The sequence below is a fragment of the Rhincodon typus genome, chromosome 15 (genome assembly GCF_021869965.1).
Source record: "Rhincodon typus isolate 14 chromosome 15, sRhiTyp1.1, whole genome shotgun sequence".
Lineage (NCBI taxonomy): Eukaryota > Metazoa > Chordata > Chondrichthyes > Orectolobiformes > Rhincodontidae > Rhincodon > Rhincodon typus.
The window spans coordinates 52,089,935-52,105,170 of record NC_063346.1 but is presented as its reverse complement, the minus strand read 5'-3'; the positions used below and the strand labels follow the sequence as shown (position 1 = coordinate 52,105,170).

At 40.8% G+C, this 15,236-nt stretch overlaps 1 protein-coding gene across 2 annotated transcripts in view; it reads right to left on the bottom strand.

Moving 5' to 3' along the window:
* The window catches only part of glg1a (golgi glycoprotein 1a), a 121,591-nt gene that overhangs the window by 25,442 nt on the left and 80,913 nt on the right, over window positions 1-15,236 (bottom strand). For both annotated transcript variants that reach the window (XM_048605592.1, XM_048605593.1), the window contains exons 10-13: window positions 14,343-14,444; window positions 10,513-10,666; window positions 5,497-5,634; window positions 3,946-4,032 (exon numbers count right to left, since the gene is read on the bottom strand). In XM_048605592.1, the coding sequence (XP_048461549.1) occupies window positions 3,946-4,032; window positions 5,497-5,634; window positions 10,513-10,666; window positions 14,343-14,444 (481 nt within the window). The remainder of the gene's footprint in view (window positions 1-3,945; window positions 4,033-5,496; window positions 5,635-10,512; window positions 10,667-14,342; window positions 14,445-15,236) is intronic.

The following is a 15,236-nucleotide window of genomic DNA, read 5'->3' as shown; positions in this document are numbered from 1 at the left end:
TTGGGGGAGGGGAGATTTTGAAGCTTGTGAAGTCCACATTGATACCATTGGGCTGCAGGGTTCCCAAGCGAAATATGGAGGTGCTGCTCCTGCAACCTTCGGGTGGCATCGGGAGGCCCAGGATGGACACGTCGTCCAAGGAGTGGGAGGGGGAGTTGAAATGGTTCACGACTGGGAGGTGCAGTTGTTTGTCGCGAACTGAGCGTAGATGTTCCACAAAGGGTCCCCAAGCCTCCGCTTGGTTTCCCCGATGTAGAGAAGGCCACATCGGGAACAGTGAATACAGTATACCACTTTAGCAGATGTGCAGGGGAAAATCTGTTTGATGTGGAAGGTCTTCTTGGGGCCTGGGATGGGGGTGGTGGTGGGGGGAGAGCTGTAGGGGCAGGTGTAGCACTTCCTGCGGTTGCAGGGAAAAGTGTCGGGGATGGTGGGGCTGGTGGGGAGTGTGGAGCTCCCCCAACTCCCCCTCCCACTCCCACTCCTTGGACGACATGTCCATCCTGGGCCTCCCTCCACTGCCACAACGATGCCACCCAAAGGTTGCAGGAACGGCACCTCATATTTCGCTCGGGAACCCTGCAGCCCAATGGTATCAATGTGGACTTCACAAGCTTCAAAATCTCCACTCCCGCATCCCAACACCAGCCCAGCTCGTCCCCGCCTCCCTATCTTCTCCTTTATCCATCTTCTATCCGCCTCCCCCTCTCTCCCTATTTATTTCAGAATCCCCTTCCCCTCCCCCATTTCTGAAGGGTCTAGACCCGAAACGTCAGCTTTCCTGCTCCTCTGATGCTGCTTGGCCTGCTGTGTTCATCCAGCTCTACACCTTGTTATTTGACAACTTACTAGAGCTTTTTGAAGGAGTAACATGTGCTGTGGATAAATGGGAGCCCATCCACATGTTGTACTTGCATTTCCAGAAGACATTTGACAACTTGACACATAAAAGACTACTGCACAAACTAAGGAACTCATGGTTTAAGGGGTAACATATTAGCACTGGCCACAAGATTGGCAGAAAACAGTATACATAAATGGGACGACTTCTGATTGGTAGGATGTGATGAATGGTCTTAGATGAAAGAAGACATGGTTGTAAAGTTTGCAGCTAGCACAAAGACAGACACATTTAATTATGTGAGGAATACGGACATAAGGGTGCATACAAATGGATAGGTTGAGTGAGTGGACAAACATCTGGCAGATGGAACATAATGTGAGAAAATGTGAAGTTGTACACTTTGGCGGGTAGAATTACCAAAGCAAAATATTACTTCAATGGAGAACAACTGCAGATTTCTGAAGCGCAAAGTATCTAAGTGATCTGGTGCACAAGTTGCAAAAACAGTTAATCTGCAGGCATAGCAGGAAATTAAGAAGGCTATCTTTTATTACAACAGAACTGAACAAAGAAATGAGGTTCAGCCTCCTTCAGTTCTGAAAAACAAAAGTAATACTGGAATCAAAATGTGAACTGTTTCTCTCATCACAGATGATGGCAGACCTGCTGAGTTTCTCAAGAACTTTTGATTTGTCTTTCATATGTCCAGCATGTAGAGCACTTCGCTTGTATTGTAAAAGTAAGAATGCTTTGTTTCAGTTACAGAGCACTGGTGAGACCACATACTGAATTCTGTGCACAGTCTACTTATTTAAGATAGGATGTAAATGCACTGGAATGCACAGTTCAGAGGATGTTTACGAGACTGATATCTGGGATGAAGAAAGACTGGAGGTTAAAAAGAGTGAGGGGTGTCTTGATCGAAATATAAAAGATTCCAAAAGGTCCTAACAAGGGGGATATGGAAAGGATCTTCCCTCTTGAAGGCAACTGTTAAAAATGAGTGGTCATCCTTTCAGGACAGATATTAACAAAACATTTTTTCCTTGGATGGTTGTGCAAGTTTGGAACTGTCTCGGAAGGCAGTAAAGGTAGAATTAAAGAATATTTTTAAGGCAAAAGTAGATTGATTCTTATTGGGCAAGAGAATCAAAGCTTGTTGGGGTAGATGTGAATCTGGAATTCAAAAACAAAGACAAATCAGCCATGATCTTATTAAAAGTGGAGTGGGATAGACAGACTGAGCAGCCTACTCAGGCTAATTCCTATATTTACATAACTACAGGCTATTAAAATAATCTAATTACCAAGAACACAATAGGGAATGGAGAAGAAGCGTCTTTGCCTTATCAGATTGAAATAGTAGACACAAACTTAGAAAGGGAACATTAATTTATACTACATGAGAAGAGGGTGCTGATTGATTGAACCTTGGTTAGTATGGAGATGCAACACAAACTTAATTGTCAACCTGAGTCAGCTAAAGAAACTCAGACTAGTTAGATAAATTCTGGTCAGAGCACTGCCATTGGAAATGCAGCAGAGATCAGCAATTTCCATGGGCTTTTACTCAAAATAAAATGTTGCAATATATAGATTTCCTCTTGTTTATGTATAACAAAGTCCTGTATATTAATGTACGTAGCTTCTACCACGTGCAAATATATCACATTGTAAGCCCAACTGAGTCTTAAATTAGTTTTCAATATAATTCTTAATCATCAGGTTCATTTAGTAAATGCTGCCCACCCAATGGCAAAATTACATGCAATGTTGGACATGGTGCTGTCAAGTTGGCAGGCATGTCTGGTTGAGCATGATCAGCATACTGCCCACTGCAAATAGCCAGAAGGATGTTTCATTTGATTCAATCTGCCAGTTATTGGGATGAAAAGCCTGGACACAGCATCATACTCATGTCACATCACTCATTTGTGATAGATAAAATATCTTTTTGGCTCAACAGTATCATACGGTCTGTGGACAAAACCACTTGCATGTTTACTGCAAAGTAGCAGTAAGAGATTGCAGGTTTTGACTGTTCAAACCTTTGAGACAACTTCTCCTTCCCGGGTATTTGGAGTCTGATTGATCACTGTTCACAGCCATTGGTCCTCATGTGGGTTTATGTAATGAAATGGGAGTGATGATTTCATCAGAGTCACCATTATCATGCAAGAGATGAATATAGGAGAAGGCCACACAGTTACTCTGTCAATTTAAGAATATAGCTGATTACTCCACATTCCTACCTACCCAATAAACGTTCCCTCTCTTTCTCATCAAGAACCTATCTACCTCCACTTTAAAAATATTCAAAAATTCCGTTTCCGCTGCCTTTTGAGGAAGCAAGTTCCAAACTCTCTCAACCTTAAATGATAGTTTTAACAGGCCTTATGTCAGTACAAAGATTAAAATCAGCAAAAAGATGTTGAGGGCTCTATTCACAAGATTGCCAATTAGGGTGATCTTAAAGAATATGGAACTGTAAAAATCTCAACTTGGACCAGTGAATAACTAGTTGATGGATAACAGTAGAGAACCCATTAGCAGGTTTCTCAAACAACACAAAAGGTACAATTGAGCAGAGGATGTAGTTTATTAAGAAGTGTAAAGACATCCTTTGTTGCAGATGCTGATTAAAATATTACAAAAATGTCATCATCCATTCTTCAGATGATGACTTCAGTGCTTTAGGAAGGCTTCTCAGATAAGGCAGAACCTGTCCAAATAGTCAAAACAGAAAGAAACAGTTACCACAAGAGCCAGAAAGAAACAGTACAAGAGACAGTTTGTGGTACATCCTACATGAGGGGGTGGGTGAGCATCAGTCCAGGGGAGAACCTAGAAATTTTTAACCACTCATTACAAACATGGATAGTGAATATCAAATATACAGAAGGAAGTTAACACGAATCGCAGCAATACGTTTGACAACAGCTGTAGCAAATTAATTTTAGAAGACTCTGATTATAGTGTTTCCATTAAAATTAGATCAATCTGGTCTTGACAAGGTGCACATAGAAAGGAAGTTTTCTCTTGCGGCTGAATCCAGAATTGTGTTCTCACTTTCCGAAGTACTTGCAACTGGACTCACTTACCTCTGACTCCAGCTCTGTTAGATTACCCACAATATCCCGACAATCCACTGCTAAATCATCGAGATGATCTTGGAGACACTCCAGTTCCTATTCACAAAATAATGCAAACCAGTAATGAACACCATTTAATGATCAAATTAAGACAAACACTGGGCATATGCCCATTCCAGACTCAGCAGTAACATTGGGAACCAAGCCAGCAAAAGTCCCACAGGAAGCCTGCATGTGGATCCCTTTCTAATTGAAATACATGGGCTTAGCAAGTATGTCTTATGAACTATATGAATGCACGTCTGCCTGAATTCAAACCCCTATTTCTCCAAGCATACCATTCAAAATGTGGGTGTCATTTATCAGCTCCAAACAAACCCAAGTCCAAAGTGCATCAGTAAGATGCTGGTTGCACTATCATCACGACCCAGAGATATCTGAGGCACACTGCCCTTCACAGCTACAAGCGTAAAGCAATGCGAAACAACCTTCCCTACATCATTAGGTCTGGCATGGGGATGGTCACCAATTACTGCACAATGTTTAGCACCATTTGTGACTCCTCAAATATTAAAGCTGTTGATGTCCAAATGCAGCAGTACCTCAAGAAATCCAGGACTGCGTTGACAAGTGATAAGTAACATTCAGAACACACAAATGCCAGGCAATGAAAATCTCCAATAAGAGACAATCTAGCCACCGCCCCATCACAATCAATGGTGTCACCATCACTGAACACCCACTATCAGATCCTTGGGGTTACCAGTAACCAGAGGCTCAACCATAATCACCATATAAATACAGTGGTAATAAGTCGTCAGAGGCTAGGAATACTGCAGCAAGCAACACACCTCCTGACATTGAAAAGTTGATCAACCATCAACATGGCACAAGTCAGGAGTTTGGTGGAACACTGCCCACTTGCTGGATGGGTGCAGTTCCAACAACATTCAAAAAGCTTGACAACTCAGTACAAATCAGGCCATTTGATTGGCACCACATTCACCATCGATGCACAGTAGCAGCACTGTGTACTATCTACAAGATGAAATGCAGAAACTGACCAAAGGTACTTAGACAGCACCTTCCAAACCTACAACCACCTCCATCTGGAAGGAGGAGAGCAGTGGATACATAGGAACACCATCACCCGCAAGTTCCCCTCCAAGCTGCCTTCCATCCTGACTTGGAAATATATTGTCATTCCTTCATTGCTGCTGGGTCAAAATCCTGGAATTTCCTCTCTAACAGCATTACAGGTCGAACTACATTAGATGGACTACTGAGGCTCAAGAAGATAGCTCACCACCACATTCTTAAGGGCAACCGGAAACAGGCAATAAATGTTGGTCCTGACAGCGATGCCTTTGTTCCATGAGTCAATTAAAACAAACACAAATGCAACAGAGTACGAGGAACACTGCAGTTACTTCTGAGCAACAAGACTAAAGCTGGTTCAATATCCGGTTAGCCTTACAGCTGCAACAACTCCCAGCAGACTTAACCCTCAGGATGACATTGTGGTAATACTGCAGATGAATACATTCAGGTTGCTATTACCTGCCCAGGATCTGTCTTTTCACTGCACCATTTCCCGAGGTCTATAATGCAGCGTTCTTGCAATGCAGGCTCCAACTTCACATCCAAGGCTCGCTGATGAAGAATTCGTTGAATCTCTGCTCGACAGTCTCGGGATAACTGGTTGAAAATAAAACGTTTAGTCAGTTTACCTTCACTTAGTTTCAAGCAATATTTTGGACAAATGCATAGAGTTCTATAGCGGATAAGCACGTTATTCAGACTGATAAATCTATCTCAGCATTCATGCAACACAGAAGCCTCCACTCACCTTACTTCAGCTCACCACAAGATATTCTTCTATTCCATGCTGCCTCACGCATTTATTTAGTCACATGCATCAACACTATTTACCTCAACCACTCAATTCATCGCTACATTACTAATTATTGCTTGCAAGACCAGTGACTTCAACAACAAACAATTTTGAACAGTTACACAATACATTAGCAAACTGAATCTTAAGAGGAGATGAGTAATTTGACGCACTGAGGCAGTCAAGCAACCAAATTAACATGTAGTGATAATACTCCTTACCTTAAACGTGCATAAAGTCGATAATACTGAACAGAGGTCATAATCCTTAAAATATAGCCTCAAGACGCAAGGATTTATCCACCTTTATGTTTTGTAAGACTTCCAGCACTTACTCTTCCGTATCGTGAACTGTTTTCGAAACATCAATATTTATTTCCGAGTTCTCTAGCCCCAATTTCCTTCACCACCATAAAAACTGATGCAAAATGTTTGTTTATTATGTCTCCCATCTCCTGAGGTTCAACACAAAGACGGTCTTGTTGATCTTTAAGGGGCCCTACTCTCTCTCTAGTTGCTCTTTTGCTCTTAATATATTTGTAGAGTCTCTCTGGATTATGCTTAACCTTATCTGCCAAGGCTATCTCATATCCCCTCTTTGCTTTCTTGATCTCCCTCTTAAGAATGTCCCTGCACTCTTCATAATCTTCAAGAGATTCATTTGATCCCAGTAGTTTAAATGATTTTTTTTATTCTTGACAAGAATCTCAATATCTTTATTCATGCATTGTTCCCTAGTCTTACCAACCTTACCTTTCACTCTAACTAGAACATAGCGCCTCTGAATTCTCATTATCACACTTTGAAAGCTTCCGACTTGTCTGTCACTCTTTTACCTGTGAACAGTCTACTCCCCTAAACAACTTATGAAAGTTCTTGTCTCATACCATTAAAATTTGCCTTATTCCAAATAAGAATTTTATCTTTTATGGAAGGTTTATCCTTTTCCATGACTATTTTAAAACTAATAAAATTATGACCACTTGTCCCAAAGTATTCCCCTACTAACAGTTCAATCACTTGCTCTGCCTTATTTCCCAAGAGAAGGTCAAGTTTTGCTCCTTCTCTGGTAGGAACATCTACATATTGAAAAAGAAAATTTTCTTGAACATATTTAACAACTTCTTCATCATCCAAACCTTTAACACTATGGCAGTCCCAGTCAATGTTTGGAAAATTAAAACCCCTACCAATACAACCATATTATTCTTACACATATCTGAGATCTCTCTACATATTTTCTCCTTAATCTCCCTCTGACTATTGGGGGTGCGCATGCGTGCATGTGCAGCTATAGTACAATCCCTCCATACATTTTCACTGGACGATCCTGCAGAAATATCCTCTCTAATTACAGTAGTAATGTTTTCCTTAAACAAAAACACCACTCCCCCTCCTCTTCTGCCTCCCTTTCTACAGCAGGAGCTGAGTTGCAGTCCCGTCCTTCCTTCAGCCAAGTTTGTCAGAGCTCTGACATCCCAGTCCCATGTTTCAATACATGCCTGAGTTCAATCAGCCTTTCTTGTAAGCCCCCTTGCATTGAAATAAATGCAGTTTAATTCTTCAGTTACCTCGTACTCTGATTTGCTCTTGTCCGCCTTTTCTAATTATCTTGCTCTTTTCTGATTCAGATCCATCCATATCTGTCTATTTTCACTGCTACTTAGGAACCCCCCCCACCATCCCCAAATAGATTACATGCCCCCGAAATTGAACTAGCACATCTCCCCTCCAGGATATCGATACCTTACTGTTCAGCTGAAACCCGCACCCCCCACCAACCTTTTGTACAGGTCTTCTCTATCCTAGAAGAGATCTCAATGATCGAGGAATCTGAATCCCTGCACACTGCACCATTTCTTCAGCCATTGAAGAATCTACCTGATCCTTTTATTCCTTCCCTCATTAGAGTTTGGCACATGTGAGTAAACCAAAGATTACCACGTCCGAGGTTCTCTTTTCTAATCCTGTACATAACCTCTTATTATTCACTCTGCAAAGCCTTAACCCTTTCCTTAACGAGGTCATTCCTACCAATGTGTATAATAACTTCTGGCTTCCCACTCTCCCCTTTGACAATGTGCTTCAAACATTTTTGAGATGTCCTTGATCCTGGCACCAGGAAAGCAACATACAATCCTAGATTCATGCTCACTGCTGCAGAATCGCCTCTCTGTGCCACCTAACGTAAGATTCATTCTTAAGTGTTGAAGATCTGACTGCCACTTCTGTTTTCCTCTGAGAAACTATCCCCTTCAACAGTACCCAAAACTGAATATTTGTTTTTGGGGGAGAATAGCCACAGGAGACTTCTGAACTACCTTCTTACCTTTCCTGACAGTCACCCATCTCGCTGACTGATCCTGTCGTATAATCACTTTTCTAAATCTACTAGTCAATATATCGTGTCTCTTGGATGTCCTCAGTGACATAAGCCTTCAAAAGCGTTCAATAGCACCTTATATATAAAAATAAACTGCCTTTCCTTACCCACAGATTTGAATCTTATTCAAGCAAAAGATAAAAAAAATTATACATACAAATCTTAAAACAAAAATCAAATACTTAAGTGAAACAATCGAAAAATGCCTCAAGTCCTCCAACTATTAGCTTTCAATCTCTGGATTAAAAAAAAATTCCTCTCTACAGTTGTCCACGTGCAGGGCTCTCCACAAGCTCTTTATGTAAAAACAATCTCTCCTTCTTCGCATATCTTTTCTCGCTTAAATTGTTTTTTTTGAAGTAAAAAGATCCTTTTCCAGATTAAAACTTGACAAACACCTGGAGGCCTCTCCCACACAAATTCCATCTGAAAAAAGAACTCTCCTTCACGATGTAAAAGATCAAATAATTTTCAAGTCAAGGTAGACAGATTCCTTTTCATAACTAGAGTCTAAGATCATTAGTGGCAGATGGGAATGTAGAATTGGAAACCAAAATATCAGCCATGATCTTACTGAATGGTGAAGCAGGAGTGAGAGGGTGAATGGCCTACTTCTGCTCCTATTTCGTACATTCATTTCAGTTCATATATTGTACTGCATGACATAAATACTGAAAGAACACAAGAGAGGGCAGTATAGATTACAACATTATAGCACATCAGTTAACTTCCTTTATGACCACACGGAGGATTGTACTGTACTATCAACAGGGAGGATTTTTTGAATTCTCTAATAGTCATGAGTAATAGAAAAACATTGACAACCAGGTGCTGCTGAACTCCAAGTTAAGGTGCGATCAGAGACAAAGAACACTCATTAGCTTCTGGAAAATAAAATAATCTTGTGAAGGCCACAAAAAAGTATTGGTACATTTATAGGGCTGTTTTAGCATGTTGAAAGATTTAAACCTCCATGTTGAAGGGCCTGTCACTGGCAAACATTGTACCATTTTGCAACTATTGCTGATAATTGTTTTAACCAATCCAACTCTGGAAGTCATGACATAGTGAAATGCATTACACTCCATAACCAATAAACTCTCCAAGTTGCAGGCATCAACTATGCTAGGCCATATATGGGAAATCAGATGACTATCTGAGTAATTAGAAACACAGCTCCCCAGCACAAGAGAGTTTTGTGTTGTTCCTTCAATGTCATATACTCTCTTTGAAACAGTGGGAACCAGCAGTGTGTTTTATTTTGCAATCACATTTCCAGTCAGCATTAACGAGGTATCACTTTGGGCCATATCCTAGAAAAGTCAGCAGCTACCCGAAAAAGTTTCATTCTTAGCAGCGCAGTGGTAAACAGTTCAATTCAAGAGATCTGAATTTCTAAGATTAAAATTTTATACCATGAGAGGGGTCAGTGTAACATTAGCTAAAATGAAATACTCGATGAAATACTATTTAGATGCAGAATCACTTAGTTCATGAAAGAGACTGTTTCAGACACTATCTACATATGCGCATCTTAGGTCAGTTATCACAGGATGAATGCAATTATCAGTTTCTTGGGGCATCAGCCTCCATATACAGTACATTGAAACAAAAGTCAGACATTGCAGAAAATTACATCTGATTAGCCCCTGGTGAAACTCAAATGTGATCGCTTCCATGGCCAAGTAGCCTACCAATGCTCCATGTCCAGATTCTTCTAAAAGATGTCTTCAGCACAAGACCAGACATAAAAGCAGAAAATCGGTCATTTGGCCCACTGAGTCTATTCTGCCATTCCATCTTGGCTTATACATGTTTCTCAACCCCATTCTCCTGCCTTCTCCCTGTAACTTGCCATCCCCTTACTAATTAAGAACCCATCTATTTGAGTTAAATGAACTCAATGGCTTAGCTTTTGCAGGCTTCTGTGGTAATGAGCTCCACAGATTCATCATGCTCTGGCTAAAAAAACTCCTCCTCAACTCAGTTCTAAAAAGTCAACTCTTCACTCTGAGGCTGTGACCTCAGGTCCTGGTTTCTCCTACTAATGGAAACGTGATCTCCACATCCACTCTATCTAGGTCTCTCAGTATTCTACAAATATCAATGAGATCCCCTTTTGTTCTTCCAAACTCGGAGTACAGACCCAGAGTCCTCAACCAATCCTCATATGACAAGCTCTTTATCCCCAGGCTCATCGTTGCATTCTGAGCGCATTGTATTCTAAGTGGGTTTACTGCTGAACTGATACCGCCTTCTACACTTATCGACACCCAGGAATGGATGGTCTGTCTTTTTACCCTTCGTCCTTGTTCTTCTGTGCGATACGCATGACGATATAGGCAAGAAAACACTGCTCCAGGGGGTAGCATCTCACTGGTTTGATTCCAACCCTGGGTGTGGCAAAGTCTGGAAGCATCACCTTGGCACTTGCGGTAAAGAACAGGATCCAGTCTAAACAAAGAAGCCATAAGATATTGTTAGAAACATAGAAAATAGGAGCAGAAGAGGGTATTGAGCCCATCAAGTTGGTTCTGCCAATTCAACAGATTATGACTCTCTATTTAAACACCATATGCCCACACTCTCCCCATGTCTAGTGACAGCTAAAGCCTCGAGAATTCTACTTCATTCTTAAACACATTCAGTGACCTGGCCTTCACAGCCTTCTGTGACAGAGAATTCCACAGGCTCACATCATACAAATGAAGAAATTTCTCCTTAGTCCAAAACAGTGGTATCCATATCCCAAAACAGTGACTCATTGACCTGGAATGCTGCCCCCAAGGCAGAGGAAACATCATTCCTGCATCGAGTCCACCCAACCATGTAAGAATTAACGTTTCAATGAGATCCCCTCTCATTCTTCTAAACTCCAATGAGCACAAGCCCAGTTGGCTCAATATCTGCTCATATGACAAACCTGCTATTCCAGCAATCAGCCTGGTGAACCTTCGCTGAAATCCTTCTTTGGCAACTGTATCTTTTCTTCAGTAATGAGGCCAAAACGACATACAATACTCCAGGTGTGGTCTCACCAAGGTCCTGTACAACTGCAGTAAGACTTCCTTGATCCTGCAGTCAAACCCTCCAGCAAGGCCAACATAGCTACATGGTCTTAACTGCTTGATATACTTGCATGCTCCGTAATAATATGCTACCATTCTGTTTTTCCTACTGAATTGGATAACCCGACTTACTTACTTTACACTGCATCTGCCGTGCATTTGCCCACTCACTTAACTTGTTTAAATCACCTTGAAGGCTGTTTATATTGTTCTCACAATGCTCAATCCCATCTAAGTTTGGGTCATCAGCAAGCTTCAAAATGTTACGTTTGTTTCCTTCATCCAAATCATTGATATGTATTATCCATATACTGTGCTAAATTCTGGTCCTTGTGTCACCCCATAAGTCACTAACTTCCATTCTGAAAAAGACCCAATTATTTCTACAGTCTGTTATCTGCTTGTGAGGCAATTCTCAATCCCTGCTTTTAAGTCTAATCCAGACTGTTTACGAGTGTAGATATTCTGCACTAATATTTTTTCTCACTACTGCACTGATTTCATCTTTCACTAACAAAGCCACCCCAACTCCTTTTCCTTTTTGCTAGCTCTTATGAAATATTAAATGCCCTTAGATGTTCAGTTCCCAATCTTCGTCATCCTGCAGCCACATTTCTGTGTCTGTAATCACACAGCACCAGAAGAACATAACTGCGCTGTTAATAGCTACCTTATTGCAAATGCTCCGTGCATTCAATTATAGTAGCTTAGAAAGCTTGCCAATTCTATTTTATAACCAAGGTTCCCAATAAAGTTACTACCCATTCTACTTGTACAAGGGCCAATTTACAACCAGAACACTTTATATTGTATACCACTGTATATTGTATAACACAGAGATCCAGATGCCACATGCAAGGAGAGGGCTCTGCAACTTGATAGAAAAAAAGACAGATTTTGCAACAGAACTTGCGTTAATCAAAAAAGTTACAAGCAAAAACTGAAAAACACAGCATTAGTTGTTCTGTTCTTATTCTGAATTTTCCTTGAGTTTCTTGCATGACAATAGATGAGATATGCACCCACCAGTTACTGCAGTTTACAGGTCACTCACATCCTGAGTCAGGAGGTCACAGGTTCAACTTAGAGTGGCATTCCGAGAAAAACTTTCTCCAGTTAACTTGTCATACTTAAATATTTCAGCACTTCAGTTGCAACCGTTAGCTGAAGATTGGTAGCCTATTTAAGTGATTCACCATTTGGACAGAAGCAGAGAGATTCCTCATGTTTTTATCAATATTTCCCCTCAAACTCAAAAATATACTTTTGGGACCCTGCAGAATGGCTGCCAAGTCTGATCACACAAGAAACAACTGTAATAATGAAAAGAGATAGTAAGAACTGCCGATGCTGGAGTCTGAGATAACAGAGTGGAGCTGGAGGAACACAGCAGCATCAAAGGAGCAGGAAAGCTGACGTTTCGGGTCGGGACCCTTGAGACATGTAAACCAGACTGAGTACCATCCAAGCTCAAAATGTTATCATAACCCAAACTACAATGGCAAAATCTACCTGGAATGAAAACCACTGTATTTGCATTTGAAACATCTGCCATTATACTTTATTGGCATTTTAATAGCAACTTTATTATTTTGACAAGTTGATCAATACGTAACACATTTTACAAAGGTGAGCTTAAAATGGGAGACTTGGTGGAAGAATTACACTGTTCTTCTCAAAAGATCATCTCAGTCATTCCATCTCAACTGGTTCTTGGTATTTTCAACACAAATTAGCACTTTCAGAGATGCACGGTAAATCGGTATAAATTTGTCCCCTCTCAAAACAATGAGGTCTGTTCCTGTATGAAGGTGAGGGTAACAGAACCATGCCAAGAAGCGAATGACTTATCAATGTGACGTTTTGAATGCCAAGAGACAGTAACATTTCCCTATTTCTTAGTTTGACCCCAGATTTCACACAATTAACATTCCTGAGTTTTAATTGCTCATGATCCTGCTTATTGTCACATTTAGCACTAGCGGCACAGTGGCTCAGGCTCAGTGGTTACCACTGCTGCCTCACAGTGCCAGGGACCCAGGTTCAATTCCAGCCTCAGGGGACTGTCTGTCACATTCTCCCTGTTTCTGCGTGGGCCCCCTCCGGGTGCTCCAGCTTCCTCCCACAGTCCAAAGATGTGCAGGTTAGGTGGATTGACAATGCTAAATTGCCCAACGTCCAGGGTGGGATGCTCCTCGGAGAGTCGGTGTGGACTTGATGGGCCGATTGGCCTGCTTCCACACTGAAGGGATTCTAAAATAAAATGGATATTATGCTGCTGTCAGTATCATTCTACCTCCACGCTCCTCAATTCCGAAGGCATGCCCACCTCACAAGAATATACATAACAGACTTGGGAATTCAGTGTAGTTTCAATCTAATTCTCAATTGGATGAGATGTTCAAAATATTATAAGATATTGCATTTTAGTTTTAAACTTGGAAGAGCAGGGAGTCAATACAAAAATCACGATCAACAAATGTGGAATACCAACTGCACTGTTCTATTCATCTGGGTATTGGTTTATCAGTTACACAGAGTTCTTGGTCGTTCATCAGAAAAAGGATTAATCACCATGAATTTGCTCCTAGTTCAGCATTAACAAGCTGCTTTCAAGCTATTTGAATTACTTTATGCAGAATGAATTTAATCCTACTGTGCATTAAAAAAAGGCTATTTACAGGTTGTGTGAAAATCGTCAGCTTCATCAACATCTTAGATCTTGCTTGTATTAATCAGCCTTTCCTCCATAAATACATTTTTTCAGTCACATTTGTCACACAACCTTCAGACGTCAAACAGTTATTGCACCAAACTTCCCAACAAGTCTGAAAATTTCCTCTCTCAAGGAGACTATACAGTTGACGGAGGTGATGGTGTACAGAGGTCACACCATGTTAAAAAGGGAGAGACTTGATCGACCTTATTTTTGGATGCCAACAGACAGCCATGATATTCACAGCATTTTTTTTACTTCTCTAGTAAATGCTTTGCATTTTTAATTGTCTGTGGTTTGATAACAATGTACTTCCTAAATTGGCAGGACAAACTGCAATGCTTACTTCCAGTCACGGGAGATGAAGTACTGCAGCTCAAGCAGGCGATGCTCACACTCCTCAACCATCTTTTCTGTGTACAGATGTTCCATCAGACATGACAGGATCCTGTCAGTAGAAAATATAGCAAGTATTAGCATACCAGCTTGGCTTGATCAATTCCCAAATGCATAACTATCTGACAACTACAGCAAATGAGCAATTTTGCACAGCAATCTCCAAAGATGAAGAAGATTTATTCACAATCACAATGCTTTTTGAGTCAATTTGTACATATATCCGGTGGCTCCAGTTTAATAAAATACACTTTCCTTCTGCCGCTTATCTTTTGAATACGTTGATGCTTGCTGGGATCCAGTTCCAAAGGGAATGACAGGTCTTTGAAATGTAACTCAAATTAGAAACAGAATGCTTAACAGTTGAATCTAATGCAATCTTCTGCCAACATGAACACTTTGCAGTGGGGGCCATCAAACACTGAACAGGAACAGTAACATCCTCTAATCAATGGTACTAAGCACCCCAGTTAGTTCCATGGCTGAGATCAGCTGAGTCCATCAGAAAACGAACCAAGAACCTCGCCTGTGGCTTATTGCTACTCTGGACACGAGACACAGAACAAGGCCATGTTCAATTATTCAATTACGTTAGGACTTCACACTATTTATCCAACTTTGATCAATATTTCTTGACATTTTTGTGTAACAAAATCTACAGTCTTATTGACTCAATATCCAAATCCTTAGGGAGCAAGTTGCACATTGCTACTGAATTCACTTCTAGATGGCTCAGGTGATATCTTAATATTATGCTCTTCTGTACGATTTTATTTGGACTCAAGATAATAAATTCAGAGGCAGAAACATAATAGAAGCCCAAATCTAAACTCTACACACCACA